Source organism: Etheostoma cragini, chromosome 17 (genome assembly GCF_013103735.1).
Source record: "Etheostoma cragini isolate CJK2018 chromosome 17, CSU_Ecrag_1.0, whole genome shotgun sequence".
Classification (NCBI taxonomy): domain Eukaryota; kingdom Metazoa; phylum Chordata; class Actinopteri; order Perciformes; family Percidae; genus Etheostoma; species Etheostoma cragini.
In genome coordinates, this window is record NC_048423.1 from 22,758,639 (window position 1) to 22,781,974 (window position 23,336).

Here is a 23,336-nt window from a genome sequence, read left to right on the forward strand (position 1 = left end):
TTACTGTTGCCCAGATGGTAACAACACATGCCAAGATGGTGTATTAGCCCTCAGACCCTCTCTGCATCTCCTCATGTGTCTACAAAATCCTCTAGCTGCCTTTATCATCACGCTTTGGCTGGATCAAGAATTTCTTTGACATGAGATGTGCTTTCCAAATCTGTGGAGCATCACACTGAAGACCCTTTGTTTTTTTTCTACACCTATGTTGTCCGTCCTTCATTTCTCGGCTTTCCTCCTTCCTGTTCTTCACATAATCTGTGCATCCTGTCCTCTTTTGAATCCTATTCACTTGTCCCATTTTTCCCATATCTTCTCCTTAATCCTTCTTACATCTCATCTATCAATTTCTGTGTACCCTTATTTTGTATTCTCATTCCTTTGCTACCTTCTTCTCAATCCCTGATGACTTCCTACATTTGCTTTACACCTTTATTCTTTGCTATTTCTTATTCCCACTCTTGTCTTTTTCTTTTTTTTACTACCCCTCTGCTTACTGCCTCCTGTCTTTTTCTTTGGCAATCCTGTCTTCATCCCCTTTCTTTTTGACTTCCATGACTGTTTTTGCCTTTCCTTTGCCTTTCACTCACGCCTTCCAATTTCTCCATTCCCTGCTTGCCTTAATTGCCCCTCCCACACACACACACACACACACACACACACACACGTTTCCCTCCCCTGTTTTCATTTTCTTCCTACTTGCCTCCCCTACCCTTTCTCTTCTCGTCTTTTCTCTCACTCATTCCTCCTCTCCTTTTCCCACCCCCCTCCTCTCCTTCTCTCCTTTTCCTTCACCACCTCCATTTCCTCCCCTCCCTTCTTCTCTTTTCTCACCTAAAGCTGGTGAGCATGGCATCTGAATGCAGCTGGACTGACGCTGTGGTGAAGTTGCATGTGTTGTGCCAGCTGGCTGCCTTCTGCCACAATGCCAAGAACCACAGCTTGGTGTTGTGCTGCACCAAGAACGCTCTGCAACTGGAAGAAGCAGCAGCAAAAAGCCTCAACACAATGCCCTGTGTTTTGTAAGTGTAGTTGGCTGATTAGTTTTAAAGTAATTTCAACAATAAGAGAATTTTAGAAATGCTTGTGTAAATCTGTCTTTTTTCTCTAATTCTTAAAAATGGGCAAGAGACAATGCACTTTAAATGAATATGTGCACTTTGTTATGGAAAGCACTAAAAGTAGGTGTTAGAAGTGGTTGAGACTTTTGCTCTCTGAGGTGCAAGTGACATCTTGTGTATATTCAAGAGTATTGCAGTTTATATAAATGAGCAAGCATTAAACATGAAGTCCCAAAGTTTCAATATCATGAATATGCAAAGTGTCAGTTTTCTAGGTAATGTCAGGTTTACATTTTGAGTGAGTGAGTCACTTTCAATGACAGCTAATACATGTCTTTATATTCCTAGGTATGGCCTGACTGCGGTGAATGAGATGCTGAGCAGTGCCTGTTGTTTGAGGGGTTTGAGTTTAGTCCAAGAGTCCAATGGAGATCTACACACTTACAGAGAGGCTTTGAGAGTGCTTCTGTCCAGTGTCAGGTGCTGTTTACAGTCAGTTTATGTATTGACTAGAGCCGGGCAGCGATTAAAATTTTTAATCGAGATAAATCGCATAATTTCCCTGATTAATCGCAAAATGAAATAGTGAATTCAAAAGTAGTGTATATAGTGCAATTTTTTTTTTTAATGTTCTGCCATATAAACAAAAGTGCCGTAACATTTGTTCTGCAAAAACTTACCAGCATTTTGTTTATAAAGTAGCCTGTTAAATAAAATATTTTAAAATATCTCAACTTAAACAATGTATTTATCATGTCCAGAGATGAATTCCATCTGGTTGGAACGTGTTGCTAAGCGACTCCTTCTTATGTCCACGTTGTTCTGTTGTTGCTCTAACTTGCTGGACTGGGTTTAGAGCCCAACAACAACAGCTTTTCTGCACTTTGCAAGGACACTGTCAAACGCGCTGTTAAGCAGAGACATTGAGGGACACTGTCCAATGCGCTGTAAAGCAGAGACACTGAGGAACATTGTCCAACGCGCTGTAAAGCAGAGACACTGTGACAACGCTGGAGACCTTGCGCAAAGCAGGGGACATGATCAGAAGGCAGAAGGCTCGCAGCAGCGATCATTTTTTGTATCTATTCGTACTATCTGGGCTAACTGCGGGGACTTTGTTTGACACATTCCACTGCTGTGCAACTTCAATAAAGTGTCCCTCGCGCACATGTTGTAGCGTGGTCGCTTTTGCAGTCCTCTCCTTTTCAAACAACTCGTGTATACTTCTTGTGATGGTGCGTGTTGAGGGAATCTCATACCTGCCGTCGTCGTTGCGATTCTCAGACCGATGTCCTCTACTGGGCCTGCAGTCTGTAGCTATCCACGTTGCTATGGCATTTGTTAGCGTCTCTTGCCTTTGTTTATTTAAACTTACACACACGCTGCATCTAACCTAGTCTGCCGAAGCCTCGCGCCACTGTGTGTTTCATTGCTATTGTATTGTTTTTGCTGGTATCAACTGTCAAGGTTATATTTCAAACTGGAAGTCCTCCGGTGATAAGAAAATTCAACCTTTCAGTATTTACAAAGCCTTTCAGCAGCAAACTTTTACAATAATAAAGAAATAATAAAAACTGCATTAACGCGCAACAAAAACATTGTCTGCCTTAATTAATTTATGCCCAGCCCTAGTATTGACTAATGCCTTGGTCAGCTAAACTTTAGTTTCAAAAGGTTTTTACCCTAATTGTGTCACCCTACATTTTTAATTATTCACCTTTTTATGTGCTTGCCCTCTTCTCGTGTCTATAGCTATGCAGAGAAGGCTGAGAATCCAGCAATGTGTGTCACTGCTGCCAGGCATTACTGGAACACGTGTTTACCCCTGACACAGACTCCTGAGGATAGATGGCAACTCCAAGAGTCCCTGGAGAAGATTCTGTTTGCTCTGGTTCATACTAACACAAAAAATGCAAATGTATGGAGCCTTCTTTAGCCATATTAACACATTCACTTTAATTAATTTTATTATTTATTTTAGTGTCATGTATAGGCAGGAGCCCGAGACGATTTTTTTTATTTTTTATTATACTTTACTACGAGTAAGATGTCCATAAATATAAGTTTTATTGTGAACAAAAGCAAGACTAAATCCTTTTGATGATATTTGGACCCTCCCAGGTCTTTATCAGGCAAATGGTCAACATGACAATAGACTATGTACTGTATACAGTAGATAACTGATGACATGTTGTAGTCATAGCCAAGTTGACAAGAAACATACAGCCACACACAAAATTGAAATAGTTTAACAAAAGTGTTATGAATTGCAAAATATAAATACAATATTTCAATATTTTTATAAATATTTGAGATATTTGAAAAAGAGGTGTACAGCATTTTCCAGGAAGTTTTCTCTATTGTCCTCCATTATTCCTTCACTGAATCTGTTATTCAACAACTGGCTTAAATATAGGACAGCACCTAACTGCCTTTTACCTTTATGTTTATCAACTAAGTCTTATTAGTGGAGCAACTTCACTCCTAAGCAGGAGCAATACAACTGCACATCAGCAAGAGAAACCAGAGAGACACAAAGTACAACCCTCTTTTTTTAGATATGTTTAGCCCCTATCAATCACCAACATCAGACAAGTCTTTCCCAACACTTTCAATTTTTAGTCTTGCCAACTGCTGACAGGACAGAAGTTCCGCCATAAAAGTACGAGCAACACAATAAATAGCAAGTGAGCAAAACAAGAATTGAATGACAGCCAAACTGGCATTTCATGTTTGGCTATATTTAACAACTGTAGTGTAGCTGCTATTAAACTGAGTAAAATATGCTGCAAAGTTCTTAAACTTGCTCAGTCATATTTAAATGATGGTAGAATTGATGAAAATGATGAGGGTGCTACAGGGGAGAAGTGGGAGAAAACATATCCTGCCTGCGGACAGCAATCTAGCCAGGGGGATAAACACTCGTTTAAATGCAAAATAACTTAATATCTATAATTAATTGAGAATGATGTTCATCTGTGGTGTTTTTTCCAACTTATCACATTCAGCAATGCTGCAAATCCCAATAAACAAGGAAAAAAGCTAACCCATACAGCTGGGGTTTTTCCTTTTTTTTTTTCTTCATGTGATGAAATTATGAACCCAGTAATGGGTATGAAAGAAGATTTACAGATAAAGGGGCAAAGTAAGGTACACGGCAAGGCCAGATAGCAATTTTGGTTACAGTATACTGTATGCTTTAAGTACAACTAACTATCCAACACTCTTTCATCTCCCTTGTAGCCACTTAAGTATTAATCCTTTCCTTTTTTTACAGAAACAGGGTAGAGTGAAAAACTTGCTGACCTTGACAGCACTGCCTCTCAAGGGTTCTAAACATGAAGCAACAGGTGAGTGGTTAAAGACACTGACATGTTTCAACTAACATTTCTTTTTGCATTTTCATATATATGTTCTGTGTATGTAGTATATGTTAACTTTTTCCATTTGAAAAAATGGACACCAACTTAACTTTAGTTAAATGGGACTGAACAACATCAAAAGCTGACTGCTTTTCATGTTGCTTTTGAAGACTTAATTATTGATAGAACAAAAACATGAATTTATTCCACAACAAACAATTAACCTTTGGTGCCTGTAACATTTGCATTTGGACAGGCTAATTGGACAGCTGAATTTCTTAGATCTACATTGATAGTTACATTTTTACCACGCGTCTACATTAGATTACTGATTAATTATCTAAATATGCATTTCTGTGTATCCATAGATGAAGAGTACCTAATCCTGAAAGCAGCCATTTACAGCTTGTTGCTCCACAACCACATTGATAAATCAGCCTGGAAAGGTGCTTTGCAGCTGCTGGACCAAGCTATTAGAGACATGCCTATCACCAGACACCGACTGTGAGTTAAAAAAATTAAATCATGTTGGGCAAGAGGGGCTGGCAAGGTAGATAGACTGAAAGAAATCCTATTTTCTGTCTGTGTTTTACCAGACCTCTGCTGAAACACCGAATTCTGGTAAAAGCACGCCTGGGAGAAAATGTACTGACAGACATGGAGATGTTACAAGAGGAAGGAGAGCAGTGCTGTTCATTTATGTGGCACCAGGTGGCACTGTGTGCTGGCAGTCTAACCCAACAGCTCACCTGCTACCAGAAATCCATCACCTCTTTGTTGGTAATACCTATGTTCCATTTTTACATCCTTACCCAAAGCTACTACATCAGCAGATTCATGCAGATAGATCAAGTTGGAATCTGTAATTTTAGAAAGTTAGTCGTGAAGTTCATAATTAGATCTGCTGTGTAGCCTTACACTGAGCAAACGTAATATTTCTAGCAAGATCGCCAGCACCATCATGTGCAGCCACTGTGTCATTGCAACAGTGTTTCCACGTGCACATTGCGATGACTTGGATTGCCAGAGGAGAGCTTCCCTGTTGAGAATAGGTTACGTTTAGTGTAAGAGTTAGGCTTATGATGAAATTAATGTGTTATATCATCGATAGGTGTCAATTCCAAAACATATAAAAGCTCCAGGCTATAAAAACAACTATTTCCTGTCAACTATCAAATATAAGCGAAATGGATAAAAAATAGATGCTTTGATTGACTTGTGTTTTTGTGATGCCATTTGGGAACAGAATGTAGAGACTCAGTGGCAGAAGGTCAACCTTCTACTAGAGTTTGGAGAGTGGCTGTACTGTCACAACTTCCCCAAAGACAATGCCCAACACCAGGTCCAGTGGGCCATAGATATCCTTCTACACTTGGAAACTGAACATGCAGAAGGAGCAGGTAAAAATCATTTTGTTCACTGTATCATGAAGTTAACACTTTGTTAACGGCTTGTGAATTTTGCTTTTAAATGTAGAAGAAAAGGAAAAAGATTTAGAGAATTCCCCTTAACGGACACACATATTTGGGCATGTACCGCATAAATCTCAGGAGTCTTATGACACATGGATTCAGTTGTGGCTGTGTACTTTTATTTTAGACAATCCCTGAAGTGTTACAACAAGGGGAATGTATGGTTAAACTTTTTTTTGTGTAAAACACAATCTTGCAATGTTTCACAAATTATGTAACTTCAACTTAATTTGTTAGTTTTAACAATTCAGTTTGATCCAGAAGAGATCCGTGCCACAGCTTTTTGATTGTTGCATCAGCAATGGAATTCCCTGTTTTTACTTTCATTTCAATTGTTATCCTGTGTAAAAATTAAACCAAGCATAAGTTGTTCAGAGAAAAAAGAACTGACCAGACAAAGACACTGAATACCCATGTGGGTACCGCTGAGAATTGCATAGCACTATTTAAAAGCCTGCTGCAAGAAGTATTTTCTTTCTCCTGCTACTATGAGCATCGTGAACTATTCCCAGAAGGACAAACTGAACACTAATTACATAGATATGTGCCTCTATAGTATATTTTTTCTATAATTGCTAGAAGTAATGGTAAGGTTGCTGTTCAAATATTCTTACAGATTATTGTACATATCTATCCTGTTTGTCACAGTAACTGTTATATTTTATCTTTCTGCAGAGGATAACTCGAAAAAAATGGACTTCAGCTCTGTGAAATGTGAGTCCCTAGTGGGAGTCCAGGGCTCGTTATTCACACAAAGTTTGTCAAATCTGAAGGAAGTGCGGCACCTTGACAGCTTGGTACGAGCACACACTCTGCTCGCTGTCATGGCAGACAAGACCTCACCTGAGTACCAGCTTAACCTGCTCAGAGCCTACAGTTTTGTGCTTCAAATATGGAAGGTACTGTATCCTTACAACTTCACAACATTGTCCTAAACTCTGACAATGGGTATGAGGCTTTTCTTCAAATGCAAATTATGTTTAGGTTGAGTATGGGACATCAGTGTGCGCTGTTTGTCACTCCAGGTGTCCATGGCAGTGGCTTGTGAGATTTCCAATGAGATGGCAAAGAGCCAGCCACCCCAGCCTCCTCCCTCTGGTGGGTCCAAAAAAGACAAAGACAAAGGCAAAAAAGTAAAAGATGTAAGTCTGTGAAGGTGTAACATACAATACTAGGTATTTACCTTAGGAAAATTATGCCGTTACTTGTTTGTCAGTAACTGTCAGTTATTGTTCACCCAGTCAGTTTTTTAATATTGAAAATGAGCATTTTGAATATTATATGTATAAATTATCATACATAAAAGATTCTTTACATATTTAATTTAATTGTGTTTAATTTTAAGGCCTGCCTACCTTTTAGTAATACAGTATAAATTCTGTGTCTAATCTGTTTTACCAGCCTCCCCCTTCAGAAGAGAGACCTAAACCTGTTTCCTTGGATCTGACAATTCCTTCCAGCCCAAAGAACTGGGCTCGCTACGTCTGTCCTGACCAGGCCAGGCAGATCTTTAGAAGCAACATTAACCTCCACTGTATCAATACACAAAGCATACCAAAGCAGGCAAGACTCCATATCTTTCCTTAACATTTCTCTCAGTGTCATAACCATCTACCGTCTTTGGTATTGGCACTGATTTCGGTCTTGTTTTTAACATAGCAGCATTGTATTTGGCGGTTATATATGTTCAGTGGCTCAGCTGTCTAAAGCATCATCAGTGTCACTCTAAGAAGTCTAGTCTTGCAAGAGGATTTACATTTATTTATCTGTGTGGTCAAATTAAGATGTAAGGTTGAAAGCCAAGTATTCCTTATTCAACGTGTTGTAACTAACTCATTAGTGAATCTCCAACCAATAAAGATAAAGGATTGAGAGAGATCGATATGATAGGATTTAATAAATTAGGAAATTAGGAAAACAGGTGAAACCATGAGCCATTTACTGTTAATAAAATACACTGGATATTGTATTATTGTGTTACATTTGTGTGGGTAGCCCTGTTTTTTTTTTCATTTATTGTTTTTTTCTATAGACTCAAAGCCTGTTTTATCTCAATCTTCTGGAAAAAGAGCTCCACTCACTCTCACTCGACCACCTGACCCTACCGATAATGCATCTAGCTGAGACCTTTGCTAATGACCTTTTGGATAGGAGGAGCCTCTCCGACCTCTACCGACTTAGGTAAGAACCCTGAAAAATTGAACTTCAAATTAAAATTAAACTCCATAGATTTTACCTGTTAAAGTCTTCAAGTGAAATGTTGTTTGAAATCCTTTTATGGCCCCCGAAGGACAAAATTTGATGGATTGTGGTTTCATTCTGCAGCCCGCTCCTCATCTTTGCTTGAGTTTAGTGTCTCCAAGATTTTTTTAGCTCTATAACACACCTAATCTCCAACCGAACTGTCAGCAGTTCAGTTGCATTGTGGGTTATCTAGATGCCAGGTTTTGACGAATGCATGGAATGAAAAAGACATCTCTAGTTCTGCTGCATCAATTTTGATCTGTTCATCATTTTTCTTCACTGTACATCACAAGTCTGAAAATTACTAAAACTACTACTACTACTCGACAACTACTCTTTTATATTTCACAGGGATATCAACAGATAGATCTGTTTTTTTTAATACATGCCGTTTCCAATTTACTTATTTTAACTTGTAAGCCACTGCAAGATATTGATTTGACTAAAGTCAGCCGTTAAATGGCAATCAAGTCCCATGAAAGCAGAGAAAGCTGCGGAAGTGAGGAATCACATTTTATGTAGTGACTTTTGTTTTTGTTAGAATTGTGAGGACCTGTTGTCAGCTGGGTTTGGAGACACATTCACCATATCAGGAGAAGCTCCTGAATCTGAGTAGAATCCAAGAACAAGAGCGGATGGGGTATGTCAACTCAGCTATGGCAAAAATATTACATTTTTGTACATTTTTATTTAATGACCGATTTTACGATATTACGTTTATGATTCCAGGTGCCGAAAAGCGATTGCTGTTTTACAGGAGAGGAGAGGCCTTCTCAAAGCTTACAATCAGGTCAGCCTGCTTTTCGTAAAAAATAAATATATATTTAAAACTTGGCATCAAATGCTCCACAGTGTTTAAAATAACAACTTTTGATGATTGGCAAGCACTCACAGGGGACTTGTATTGGTGAAGGAAATGTATTATATGCCGTAATTAGTACTTTTATAATGTAAACACTGAGTAATGGCATATTAATACATAAGGGTCACAACAGACAAATCACTGGAGTTTGTAAGTCAGTTATGTAAGAATATTTTTTCATTTAAAATTATTAACAGTTATGACTTGTCTTTCTCACATAAAGGGGCACATAAGGAAGGTTTTATCTTGACTTGCACCCATTTTTTCGTGTGTGTGTTTGTGTGCACAGTGTCTTGCATTGCATGTATCAAACCTGTTAAAAAGTTTGCAGTTTTAAAAATCGCAATCCATTTACCATTAAAGTCAATTTAGAAAAAGAGTGAATTGTCATATATGTTGTTGATTTTTAGAAAGGTAAGGTGGATGAAAAGGCTGCGTCTGGGCAGCAAAGTATGGATGTGTCTGCTCAGGACATCTGGCTGGACAAAGCGGAGGTTTGCCTCAGCATGGGGCTCTTCCAACCAGCCAGGCAGCTCCTGGCAGAAGCCCACTTTGTGGCTATGGTGAGTTATTACACAGGAAGACCACAGTATCAGAATCTGATCAATCCGTCTCGCTCACATTAAATTTATTAAAAAAACAGCAATATTGTTTTACTATCTTTCACATACCAGACTGATCCAATTTATACATGTTGACAAAAGCACTGGTAGCCTTACTATTAACCGTTAAGTTATGCCCTCTACAATAACATAATCGTTCTGTTATGTTTCTGCTTCACTATAACTCTTCTTTAAAATTTGTCTCTGTCCAGGAGCTAGGAGACCAGAAAGCAATGGCTAGAAGCTTGCTCAGTCTGGCCATTCTGGCATGTGAAGAGGAGGACAATGCCCAGGCTTTGAACCTGCTGGATAAAGCCCAAGCCCTCGGTGGGGATGAGGAGTTCTGGTACCAGCTCACCCTCACCAAGGTCAGAGCTGTAGTGGGCCAGAGAGATGAGGATGCACACACCAAGGTATGCAGTAGACAGACTACCTTCCAACAGCCCTCCACAATACATACTAATCCCACCATGTCTTTTTTCTTTCACAGGCTGATCAGATTATAAAACAAGGCATTGATGCTCTGAAGCTGGTCCTGGAGCAGAGGGTAAACAGAGTTCCAGGAATCACATTCTTGATCACCTCATTAGAGATGAGGTAACCTCAAACTTCTGTGTTCAATCTTGCTGAATGTGTCATTTTTCCTGGTTAAAATTATCTTTTGCGCTGTGTTGTCTTTGATTATGATTCCTATCATTTTAAAGCTGCACTATCCATTTTTAAGCACAGCAAATGTTGGCTCTATATTCAAAGTTCACCCTGTAAACATTTTAGACAAGGTGACTTAGAGCAGTAAACTCTATAGTATGCGTCTGGATTTTTTCAAATGTCACAGTGGTAGTCCAGTGCGACACAGTTACCAAATAACTAGTTGGGCTTACTGGATCTACCATGTGTATAAAGCCATGGGAGATGTCAGGCATTCTCCTGCCCTTCCACTGTCACTGTTATCTATTTTGCAAGGGTGCCATCTCTGTATGTAGAGCTTAGCACTGACTAGACGATTGTGATTAGTTTAAAGAAATACAAACAACCCTGGGCCTTTTTTTCCCTTTTTACCAGAATGATAATTCATGCAGCCAGACCCTCCTCCTCCTTTTAATGTCTGGAAAAAAAAGGTGTAAAATCTGCAGCACTTTTTAATAGTATCTATAATCTATTTCTCTGCCGGTCTCTCTTAATGTATCATGAATAAACTTAATATGGATTTTTACTCAAACAAAAGTAAACTTTACCGACTGAAACCTACTTTTAGTAACTGCATGCATTTAAACAACCATTCAATGTCATATTTTAAACAGGGTTCCCACCGTCATGGAGAACCTGGAAAACTCATTAAATTACTTGAATCTTTAAAAGTATTAAAAATGCCATGGGATTTGTTTAATGAAAGTAATTGTTACATCAATTTTACGTGGATAACCTTCCATGTAATGTAACATAAGCTCTTGATGTAATGTAGCTCTAACATGCTTCAAAACCTTTTGTTTACCATCACACACGTTTCATAATTTTCTCCCTTCAGTTAATCTCTCCCTCCATGCATGCCAGCTAGACAGATGTTTTAAGAAAGTTTAACTCTGATAGGATTTTAAAAAATGCAGCAAAAGTGTACATTTTATATGTCATGGCTCTAAAAATACAATTTCACCAAAATAAATTGTCATGAAATAATCAGAAAATATATGGCCTACATATAGTTATGTTGCGGTTTCTAGACTTGCATCTAAAAATGAGTTTACAATCCTCCTCCCCCTCTCACTATCTCTAGCGCTGGCCTGGACGGTTGTGATTAGTTTAAAGTAGTGTTGTCAAACGATTAAAATATTTAATCGCCATAAATCGCATTAATGTCCTAGTTAACTTGCAATTAATTTGACATTTTTATATATTCTATATGCCCTTTGATTCCTTTTTGTCCCATTTTTATTTTTTTTTCATTTTAATGCTCTCATCGACATGTAAAAGTGGATTTTCTCGCTTTGTGCAAATGTTTTTTTATTGAAAACAGCATGGGCATATAGCCTACTGTGATGTTCAACTTCACAATAACATGCTCACTTGGAGCAAATAATCTCTCACACAGTAACACTGTCCATCAATAAAAGGGTGAAAAAAATACTTTGACAAAGGGGGGGGGGAGAATTGGCATCAGCTGTGTGCGTGGCCATCAAGTGGTATTTCAGACTGGACGACACAACACACAGATCACTTTGGTTGTCAATGGAACATTTGGCCACTTTTAAAAAGTAAACTTTCCATTCAGAATCTTATTGCCGTCCATTTCGGCGTCTCACGCTCGCCATCCACTCAAAATGTAACATTACTACTCTTTGGTCGGCTCGCAAGCCCAAATGGCGTGTGTGCGGCGTGCCTGTTGTTTTGTTTTTGGTCTAGCTAGATCCTGTGGGGTGTTGTAGTTTTTCTCACGTTATTAAAAAAACTACAAAGTTTGCTAGGCCAAAAGAGCGTTAATATCGTGATAACATTTTTTGCCATTAAAATGGGTTTGCGTCAACGCCGTTAATAACGTGTTTAACTGACAGCACTAGTGTAAAGAAGTGAAGAAATTTCAGATAGTTTATTTCCCCTATCCCTTAATAGATAAACTGTGTAGCCATGCCATAATCCAGTGCTGACACAGCAATGTGGCGATAGGTCTGTCAATGCCAGACTAACAATACACTCAAAGTACAATTGGTTCCATATCCCCTCATGTTTGAATGCCAGTGCCTGACTGATATAAGTGCTTGTAAAATATAGGACAGTGTACGGACTGTGCCTGTAGTTTGAAGTATTTGAAGTGAATATGAACATAACCTGTTGGTTTCAGAAAAGGTTGGTGTTCATGTCCATACAATAATAACAGTTTGGACTTAATGGTCATGTTATTATGTGTCCTTGAAAAATCATTGAATATTTTTAAAAAGGTCCGTGTTTAAAGGTTTAGCCAGACACACAGACACAGACAATCCCGATATGATGAGACGTGTTGTGTTCTAGAGGTGCCATCGAATGTATACGATCCGTTACTGGTGGTGAACCTGGAGGCCCACTCAGCACCGAGGTTGTCGAGAGGATAATGGCTGCCTGTGATACCCTCAGAGAGTGTGCCAATGGTTTCACCAAACTCAACTATAGAGAACATGCAGCAGAGGCACACGTAGAGTTTGCACATGGTCTGAGGTAAGTGCATCTGCAATTGGAACAACAAATCAGATAAACAGATAGTTTCTAATATGTCTGTAGTCATATTAGGGGACCTTACACAATTATAAAACATTTATAATCCAGCTTTTAACAATGTGCCATCAGTAGTGGTGTAATGTGATATGAATGAAAAGTGAATGGTTTAACATTAAATTAGATATTTAAAAAAAAGTATTTCGGAAACAAAGCAGGTAATTGCCTAATATGAGTGGGGGATGCTACACTGTTGATCTAACAGAGAATGCAACTTGCATGAACGCTTGGAGGCAGCTGTTGCAGGAGAATAGTTGTATACAGATTAGGGCAATATTATTTCAGGTCCTAAACACTTGTGAATTTCAAGAGAAAATTCAAACTATGACAAAGTTAGTGAAAGCCACGTTCAATTTCTATAAACTACTCATACTTGCCATGTAACAACTGTTTGTACGAGTGGTTCTTGTATTAGGCCCAGTGTGATTTTTGCTTTAAAGTCTGTTTGACACTCACAAACTGATACTTTGTTTTCTCTGTCTGGTCACTCTTAACAATGTTGTCTTACAGAATCCTAGCCAACCATTCTACTTACACAGAAGACAAACAGCGCTTCCTTCTTGATGGTCTTTCCCAAATGCAGCTAGGTGTTACAGAGCAGGAACATGTGGCACTGAATGCTCAGAGACTGCTCACCTCACAGGAGGAGGTAAATAAAGGGCATTCATGTTTCTTAAAAATCAATCTTTCAGTGTGCTAAACCATGCGGGGCATTTCATCTCTCACATGTTCTGGGAAGCACACCCACAGCCACTCAGGGGTGCAGCACATACCAACACCCCTGACCCTACTTAACTTTCCTTTGAGGACACTGATCAGCACAGAAGGTGGTTGAAAATGAACACCAGAAATTGAGAATCAAATTATTTCATGGACAAGTGTGGAAGTGTCTTTGCTCAGCTGTTACCCTCTAGCTCAGAAGCTGAGTTCTGGCTAAAATTGCTGGCCCATTAAGGATGTGCAGATGGCAAAATGTTTGATCCTATTTAGAGAACTTGAATCTGAGCATTTATTTTGTTTTGAGGGAAAAAAGGATTTTCCTGTGAAAAGCCCTTTTTATGGCTAAATGACAGAGAAAGGAGGCTTTGTTTGTGCTTTCCGAATCTCATTTCTTAAAGAGTCTAATTGACCGAATCACAGTTAAGCTGCTTGGTGAGGTTAATAAGGCCCTGTTGTGCCACTGTTGTATTTTGGGCTTCTTGACTGTGTGATATCTTAGCTAAATAGTTGTGTGTGTATGGCTGTTTATATCTTTGAGATGTTTTGACACAGATAAAGCCTCCATTACTGTAACTTCTCAGCAGCAGATGGCTGTTAGAATCCTATTTTATCCAGACACTATAGAAGCTGTCATACAGATGAAGTTATCTGAGTACTTCAGTGCTAGAGATGGGCCTGGCATTACACTGGCTGCATCCTTGATTTAAATGTTGATATAATCATGAAAGAAAGATCCATTGAACCTCACACCTGCTGCTTGCTGTATTAAGTTTTTGATTAAATTGTCTGTGGATGTTTGACTCAGCCATTGGAAGCTGAATAGTAGCAGCGTGCTTTCAGCAGATGGTGCTGCTGCCCTGGTAAGTCTGCTTGTTTCCAATCTGCTTTGGAAACGAGAGAAAAAGCTGAAATGTTTATTTATTAAATCTTCATGAGCTGGGACATATTCATTTACCTCTTGTTTAAATTAATGTTTTTTTAGTCAGACCATTGCCCAAATTTCTTGTTTGCCTGGTCTCACAATATGTAATCACACATCTTGTCTAAGATGGCTATTTGTCTGTGAACTCATCATCACAGCCTACTCCTGCACACTAACCTGCCACTTGAGAAGTGTTTTGCATTACATTTTCATTGCAGTTAGACTTTTTAATATTTATAAAGAAAAGGTGCTTCTGATTTCAAGTTGGCACCCTATTGAAATAGGAAAGCAAATAGACTGCCGTGGTGTTTTATCATTTAAACCCGAGTTACTTTACTTTACTGCATGTGTGTGCCTACAATTTTGATTTTCTCTTTTAAGAAAAGATATACTTACTTTTGTCCCCAAATGGAAATTTGTTATGGACTCTGTTGTGCAGCTTTACAAAGACACAAAATACGGAAAATAATAATAACAAACTCACATGCAACACAAACATGCTTTCATATACATTAGACAGGTACTTATATAGTAAGCACATTAACTTCTCCATTTATTGGCATTTTTTAATTGATCAACCCTGTTGGTTGCACTTTTGGTTTTTATATTGGTGCTTTTATTCTTGCCAGAGTCATGGACTGTCACTGGAAGCTATGCGGAGGCTGCTGCGTCTGCGAGTGGCCCTGGCAGAATTTTGGTTGGCCGTGCTGGAAGAACATTGTGCTGAAGAGAAACGCCAAGCTCTGGCCCGCGAGAGGAAGACCTCTGCTGAGATAGCACTGGAGGAGTATACACGCTGTACACCTGAGCCCAACTCTCTAAAACAGGTTAGATATTACACAAATACCTCAAACATGGGTTAACTGTTAGACATAATCTATGACTGCTACACATAATCACCTAGCAAAGTAACAATGTATACTGTAGTCTGGCCCTATAACACCAATCAATGTAGCAAATTAACAGATTATGCCAAAGCACTTTCACACTAACAAGCTATTGCATTACCTGGACATCTTTTATTATTATTGTGTTGTATGTTATGTCAAAGGATTATTAATTATTTTATCTTTTTATTATCAATGAATGAAAAGACCAATACCAACTATTTATTCTACTCAGAAATACAGCATATACCTTTGACCCGTAGAATCCTATTGTTTTCCTAAAACTAAAAACATTTTAAGGGCATTCATTTAGGGCAAATATTTCTTCATTGCAAGATGTATGACTAGTTTAGGTCAGCACATGTAGATGAGCTGTTAAACTAGATAAATATATATGTATAAAATAAAAAAATAAATACACAAATAACACATACACAAATTAGGGCTGGAAACGATGAAACATTCCATCCTATGTAACTCAGATTTGCCCTTTCTAAATTATTTCAGGTGTCAAGTATTGAGGACAAAATGTCCTTAGGGCACCGGAAGTGACAAATTCACAATTTAAAGAATACAAAATACTACTCTATACACCAACAAGATAAACATCCATGTTGATAAATTCGGGCTTACTATGTTGGTCGGAAGGTTGGTTGCTTATGATTGACATTTGGGGACACTAACATGCAAAGTATCCGTCCATTTGAATGGGCTTAGTCCAGTTAACATATGTTTGAAAAGCCAAATAAGATGTTGGCTATTGCATTTCAAAGAACTCTAAAACTCATATAATATTAACTGATGCAGTGCTCATGAAAACGTGCCTGATTTCTTGAGAACAGCTCATACAAACAACTTTACTACTTTACTCATCACACTGAAAACTGTGCTTCCATTGGTCTTGAGCAATTCACCTGCCATTTGCCTCATACTCAAGTACACTCTGGCTCACAGGAACAAAAACTCCCAGAGCAGACCTTCCCACTAGGCAAGGTAGGCAACTGCCGGGGGGCCATTGGTTAAGAGCCGAAAGCAGCTATAAATTTGTTTGGATGTTAACTTAAAAAAAAATACGTTATTACAAAATATGGTATGTGTTACTATTCTAACTCATTGTTATACCTGAAGTAACTTACAAAAGGCACTTAAAAAATGCCTCATGGGATGTCACCCCAAGCAGTTGGGGGTAGCTTACAGGGGTAACAATTTGACGCCTGGTCCGAGCTGGACTGTCAACTCTTTGGTTTCCATGCCAAGTCCTAGTTGACTGAGCTACTGTAATGAACTTAAAAATAGACTACTTACATGTTTTCTCCACAGACACCAATGCTAATTCCACTCTTCCAAGCTTTCTGAACAGCTTTTGTCAAAGCTTTTTCTGATGAAAAAAGGGAAAAGTAAATATGTCTAAACATGTTAGGATTTGCTTCCAATATTAGTTTTTGTTTAGCCAAGTACTGAACTTCACTTCCAGTGAAATTGAGCGAGGTTTGCTTATCCAAACATTTCTTTGTCAGATGATATTGCAAGTAAATGCTTTGCTTTTCCTCCATCCATCTACTCATACGACCTTAACTTTCTTGTGTCTTGTCCAGGAATGGGTGAGTGTAGTCAGTACCTTGGGGCAGGTGGCTCTGGGCCAGCTGGCTGCAGTCAGCTCTCACTCCCTGGACAACATGGAGACCAGAGCATGCTGCCTGAGTCTGATGGGAAAGTACTTAAGACTGCTAGCTGTGCAAGAGGACCCCATTTATCTGTGTGCTCTCTGGGACAGACACAAACAGGTAGCCAACACAAATGTTCATACATTTACACATAATGCCCATGTATACATATGTCTGCTATATAATGTGGATAGGATTTGGTTTATACTGAAAACCAAATCTGCAGAATCCGATCATGTATATATTGATATAGTTTAGAATAGATTAGAGTGTATATACTTGCCAGATTCACATGCGGCATGCAGAGAAAATAGACCAGAAAACAGATTGCGAGCTTACCGCAAAGTCCATGTCGCTGTCTAAATAACCCAATTGGTTAACATTGTATTTACATGCTTGGTGATTCTAATCTTCTAATTTAAGAAGTATCAAGAGCTTTATGGTATGGAATGAACTCCTCGAAAAACATTAAATAAAAAAATCATGAAAAGATCATCACAAAATTGTCTTAAAGGGACCAGTTGTATAATGTCTTATGTAGCGCTAGAAGGAATTTTATGAGGCTAATAAAATATGCTATTCAGTTGTATTTTTGGAAATGTAGGATGCGTTGTTTTTGTAGATTTTGTAGACTCATACTAGGAACTAAAATTTGGGATAGTTTAGTCTTTGCTGCTTACTTTCAACCATTAAAATTCAATACTAAAATTTTGAAGTACCCAGATATAAACCTTCCCATAGTAGTCTAAAGCTTGTAAGGCACTAAGTTTGTTTAATTGGAGCATTGATGTTTGTTTCAAGCAGTGTAGGCACGTGACATCATCAGCCTAATTGGTGCAATTAGAGTAATTCCTGTCCTGTGTTTTAAAGTAAAATCTTGAAACTGCAACTATGCATCTGTTTTAAGTAACTCTACTCCAAACTGTCCATGCCTTCAGAAATGTTGTGACCCCAAAAACAACAAACCAGAAAAAAATAACTTTTCTTTCAAGTTTTCAACACGCTACTGCATAAGTGTTGGAAGTCGTTTCAACCTTGGTAGCTTTAACTTGCTGGTCTTTTTGGCAATCCTGATGCAGATGCGTGTGCACACACACACACACACACACACACACACACACACACACACACACACACACACACACACATACATACCAATGGACAGATCACCTGGAAAAAGTTACTACACAAGGTGAAAAGCTTATAGTGATTAGAGAGATGGATGTCCGTTTACATAATTTAAGACAGAAAAGCTCAGGTCTTCATGGTTTGTTATCATGAGGGGATTTTATGTTAATCATGATTATTGTTCTGTGATCTTGAACTAATTTTGTGCAGAAGGAGGCCTGGGCTTACCCTAAAGCTATTAACGTGGAAGAGGAGAATTCAGAGAAAGAGAAAAACAGAGAATCAAGCAGAAGAGAGCCAAGGGTGACCTCTGCCAAAAGTGCTGAGCTGCAGGTGCGTACCTTCCGACAAGTGATCCCATCTTTTCTGACTCAACTCTAGTCTAAGCCCTTTAAACTGAAGATCACCTCACATCTTAAATCCCCCAGAGGTAAATCTCTGGGTGCTCTGCAGAGCTCTCATATTGAAAACCAGCACAGAGAGATCTATTGTCCACATCAAACTTGTGCATTATAAAATGGAACCGATGTATTATTTATGTGGCAACATTTTGGAATATTAAGTAGGATTCAATTGGTAATGTTGAATGGCTCAGTTGTGACTGACAGACAGCTTTGTTCAATTGATTAATTGTGCTGTTGTCATTGTAGGACTTACAATTATTGTTGCCAGTCAAAATGACCTCCTTTGAAGTAGTGTATGACTTGTTATGTAGAAACATAAACTATAAATGGAATTACATTTAAGAATAAAACATACTGCAGGAATGATTTTCTGGCTAAACTGCACATTGATGCAGATAAAGAGAGGTGTGGGTAGAAGACCTCTGATTGGACTTAATTAACATACCAATTCAAGATTTAATTGTCCTTGTAGTTTAATTGGAAAAAATTGAAGAATGAAAAGACGTTGAAAAATGTTAAACCTGGGGTGACTTTCACTTTCATTGTATGCTTAGAAAGTTAGGTTTTGGTGTTGATAGCACTGTAAGCATAATAGTGAGGTCCGATGAAATTACTGAAGCTATATAAAGGCAAGCTGTAATTATTTAATGCACTCCCAATTAGGAATGTAATGGTATAAAAATGTAACCTTGTAGTGACCAAAAATTATCACAGTTTTTGGTGTTATTGAGGTATTAGTGTGTTCAGTATGTTCAGAAACCACTGATAGGCCTACACAAGCTGAAATAGTTATAATAAGTGTAACAGTCTTTATTATATTACAAAAATATTGTCAATAGGCATGTAAAAACAATTGAAAACTGGCTACTGAAACACCGGCCTGCTGTATGGGGGTCCGGTAAGAACTTGAACATGAGAGGTCTAACTTTTAGATCCAGGAAGATTTATTTACAACTCCAACACGAAGTATCTATGAAGTTGTATTTGACGTTACATCTGAAGTTGGACGTGGTTCTGAAATATAAGCAAATAATAATTTGACTTACTATAAACATTATTTACCAAAACTAAATGTTATAGCCTCCAGCATCTAACAAGAAACAATACTAAGAATTACATTAATTTCTCTGTAATAATTAACATAAATGTAACAAATTACTCACAAACACAAACAGAATAAGTCACATCTATTACAGCACACGTAATCCTAACTGAGCAAACAGTGTAATACATCTTTAATATCTAAGCACGTGGCTCCACAGCTCTGGTCTGTTTACTGGCGATTGAACGTTGCTAACAAATTGCCCTTACACAACCTGAAAATCAATACGTGGCTGCACAAGTAATATTAACCAATCTGCAAATCTACAGCAACAGCATAATATCTCTCTCCAAATAAATATCATGTTGTAACGTGGGCTAAACTTCCACATTGCAGAAATTCAATTTTATATATAGTATCAATTCATAACAAGAGTTATCTCCAGACACTTTCCAGATAGAGTAGGTCTAGACCACAGTTTATAATTTACAGACCCAACAATTCCAGTAATTCCCCCAAGAGCAAGCATTTAGTGCAACAGTGGCAAGGAAAAACTTCCTTTTAGGGAGAAACCTCAGACAGACCCAGGCTCTTGGTAGGTGATTTCTGACGGTGCCGGTTGGGGTTATTTATAGTCACAAATAAAAATAATGGAACTATGACTTGAAATTGTAGTTGTAGACTATTTTTAGTAGTTCATTGCATAACAGGGCACTGCAGGGCGTTACTGGACATAGCAGGGTATAACAGGGCACTGCAGGGCATAGCAGTGCGTAGCTGGACATAGCAGGGCACTGTAGAGTGTAGCAGGGTGTAGCAGGGCGCTGACCAAGGCCACTGCAACAGCTACAACCATGATTTAGGTGCCACCCTAAACTTCTGGGCGAAAAAAGGCTCCGGGGAATAAGCTCCCCAGAGCTAAGTTAGTAACAAGCATTTCTGGGAAATGGATGCACACAGGTGGAAAGAAAGAGGAGAGAGGGGCTCAGTGTGTCTGAGGAAGTCCCCCGGCAGTCTAAAACTATAACGGCATAATTAAGAGCTGGTGCAATGCAGACCTGAGCCAGTTCTATAAGGGTAGCAGAATACAATATGAATAAATTTTAGCTTTAACATTTTCACAGATTATGTCCTGGGCTACACACATCACTTCAACAACTCTGAAAACGGGAAAGGAATGATAACAAAAAAAGTCTGTTTACAGCTGTTCTTCAGGAGACTCAAATGAAGCTGGGAAGGATTACACGCAGGGTTTCAACACTGTATTAATCCACAGTAAAAGTAATGATGAAAACAGTAATTGTTATTGTCAACATTTTTACCTTGGTTTACTGTTACACTGGTAATCAATGCATCCCTAGTCCCAATGTGGTGCTGACTTTGATATAAAATGGAATGCTAAGAACAGAAATGTACAGATAGCTACATTTACATAGCTACTTAGATAGCTACAAGATTACAGAGTGTTGCTGGAGTTGGATCTAAAGTATAGGCTCACATATTTTTAAGTCAGTCTTAAAACAATACTTGCATGCCAGTATGTACATTTCGAGAGTAATTGTAATTATTCCTTGCCTGTACTATACTGGATGTGGAGAGATCACGTCCTTATTCCATTGCTAGAGACTGGAAACAAAAACCACAGTCCTAAAAATGCATTCTAAAGTTCAATGTGAGCTGATATGAGGCTTCAGCGGTTTAGATAAAACAAATTAGTATACCGTTTTTTTAATCCAAGAGTCCCTTTTTGTGTTAATATCCCTTGCCCTCAGCTCACCAAAAAACACTGCCCGGGAAATAAAAATGAACTACAAAGCCAATAGTAAGCCTCAAATCAGCTTAAGCTAAATGTTGGATTGTATTTTTGCAAGAAAAGAGGACTGGGGACTTACTTGTATTGATGTACAGGGATTTAAATCTGCCTGTATTTTTTATGTGTTCGTGATGTCTGTACAAGGGGAGGAGGCGTAGAGCCCAGCAGCTGTTGGCAAGGGCCAGTAATGCTCTGGCTGAGGCCATCAACCTGTGTCTCCAACACAAGCTGCCTTCCTCCATCCTGGCTGATGCCTCTCTCAACATGTTGGAGTGTCATGGCCAGTCTGACCCTGCACTGGCAGGTCAATATATTGCCCTGTTTCAGGTATTGTGCATCCGATAATATGGGCATCTGAGTGTGCAGACATTGTCTTAAGAGTCCAGTGCTTGTATAATGTGTAAAAACGTCTTGTTAATCATGAGGTTTCACTATCATTCTCATCACTGTTATGCCCATGCACACTGTAGAAAGGTCCACATAGGGTACATTGTATAAAACAAGGTTCCATAAGCTGCCACTGTCCGACTGCAGGCAGGTGGCTCCATGCAGAATACAGTCGCTTGCATCTGTACCCACACATTATCTTCGCATACTTAATAATAATCTTTAGGATATCATCGCCCAAAATTTGGGCTATTACCAAAGACTCTTTCATCCATCTTCTGTTTTTCCCCCAGAGCTGCTGCACTGCCGCTATGATGGCCGAGGTCCTACGTTCTGCTTGTGCTGGCACTAGAGTGTCCCAGCTCTCCGCTCTGCTCAGCCTTCACAGAAAGCTGCTCCTTTCTCAGGAGGAGAGGCCCAGCAGCATGCTTAAGGGAGTGGAAGACTCCCTCAACAGCCTCTCCAAGGTACCGGTCACCAACTCTCCCATTGCCTCCGCACTCATGATTTATGGATGCTGTCATTCTCAGCACGGGAAATTCCCTTGATGGGCGACACTATCGGTACTGTTATGGCCTCTGCTCTAAATGCACTTCCAAAACCACACAGAGTAGTGGTGCTTCAAACACTTCCTTTTAGTTACACCAACATGTGCAGTAGCTGGTACTGTATGTGGAACAGCTCTGTGGCATCTGCAGCTTAATACACATATTACAGCAAGAAGTTTTTGCATTTAAGGCAGATAAATCCTTTGGAATCTTTTTACAGAAATATGTTAATGTATTAATATTACCGTTAAATAAATACAAATCAATAGTTGTCCAATAATTGCAGCGTTATATTTCATAATTGTGAAATCAGGTTCTATGCAAACAATATGTCTTCAGAAACCATTTAAATTTGACAAAATACTCTTTATTTTTGACATGACAAATTTAAAAAAAAAAAAACGTTTTTTATCATTTTATCTGTTTTTTGACAAATTACACCTGGTAGTTTTGAACTACTCATAATCAGTTTTGTCTAATTAAGGTAATAAAAAATCCTTCACTATTGTTGTTGTTTTTATGCATGGTAATTGCAAAGCCTTTTTCAAAATAAAGGGCGTAGGTCGGCTTTAATTTTGGTAGGAATGTTTTCGTTGGATGGCCAATATGCACAGCTGCGTATATCTTTTTCTCTTTAATATGTCTACATTTGTACCCACATATACACACACACAGATAGCTTCACTCTGCAAAATGTTTACTTCATTCAATATATATTATTGTATTTATTCAGTTCTTTGATTTTAAACACATGTTTTTCATTTTATTGTATTAATATACTGTAAATCTGAGACTCAAATCAATAAATAATAAAAAAATATATATATGATAGATTTGTTTTACAATGAACAGACCTTTAAATAATCTGTTACTCTGTTTGGACCAATTGCTGCTGTAAACCATATACAGTGGGTACGGAAAGTATTCAGACCCCTTTAAATTTTTCACTCTTTGTTTCATTGCAGCCTTTTTCCA

At 38.5% G+C, this 23,336-nt stretch overlaps 1 protein-coding gene and 1 long non-coding RNA gene across 5 annotated transcripts in view; one reads left to right on the plus strand and one right to left on the minus strand.

Annotated features, from left to right (window-relative positions):
* The window catches only part of LOC117960652 (cilia- and flagella-associated protein 46), a 60,507-nt gene that overhangs the window by 19,557 nt on the left and 17,614 nt on the right, over positions 1–23,336 (plus strand). For 2 of the 4 annotated variants that reach the window (XM_034898688.1, XM_034898690.1), the window contains exons 22-44: positions 841–1,022; positions 1,410–1,541; positions 2,814–2,979; positions 4,339–4,411; positions 4,792–4,927; positions 5,020–5,203; positions 5,670–5,823; positions 6,571–6,794; positions 6,921–7,037; positions 7,297–7,458; positions 7,928–8,076; positions 8,681–8,779; positions 8,869–8,929; positions 9,412–9,564; positions 9,816–10,016; positions 10,094–10,200; positions 12,607–12,789; positions 13,357–13,495; positions 15,118–15,315; positions 16,971–17,159; positions 18,378–18,500; positions 21,568–21,753; positions 22,107–22,280. In XM_034898688.1, coding sequence (XP_034754579.1) covers positions 841–1,022; positions 1,410–1,541; positions 2,814–2,979; positions 4,339–4,411; positions 4,792–4,927; positions 5,020–5,203; positions 5,670–5,823; positions 6,571–6,794; positions 6,921–7,037; positions 7,297–7,458; positions 7,928–8,076; positions 8,681–8,779; positions 8,869–8,929; positions 9,412–9,564; positions 9,816–10,016; positions 10,094–10,200; positions 12,607–12,789; positions 13,357–13,495; positions 15,118–15,315; positions 16,971–17,159; positions 18,378–18,500; positions 21,568–21,753; positions 22,107–22,280 — 3,492 coding nt within the window. The remainder of the gene's footprint in view (positions 1–840; positions 1,023–1,409; positions 1,542–2,813; positions 2,980–4,338; positions 4,412–4,791; positions 4,928–5,019; positions 5,204–5,669; positions 5,824–6,570; positions 6,795–6,920; positions 7,038–7,296; positions 7,459–7,927; positions 8,077–8,680; positions 8,780–8,868; positions 8,930–9,411; positions 9,565–9,815; positions 10,017–10,093; positions 10,201–12,606; positions 12,790–13,356; positions 13,496–15,117; positions 15,316–16,970; positions 17,160–18,377; positions 18,501–21,567; positions 21,754–22,106; positions 22,281–23,336) is intronic. The other 2 variants (XM_034898689.1, XM_034898691.1) reach the window with 2 other exon arrangements.
* Positions 765–15,075, minus strand: LOC117960653. Its single transcript, XR_004660195.1, has 3 exons — positions 14,965–15,075; positions 6,729–6,733; positions 765–775 (listed from the first exon to the last, which is right to left on the minus strand). It is a non-coding gene; the product is annotated as an uncharacterized LOC117960653 (long non-coding RNA).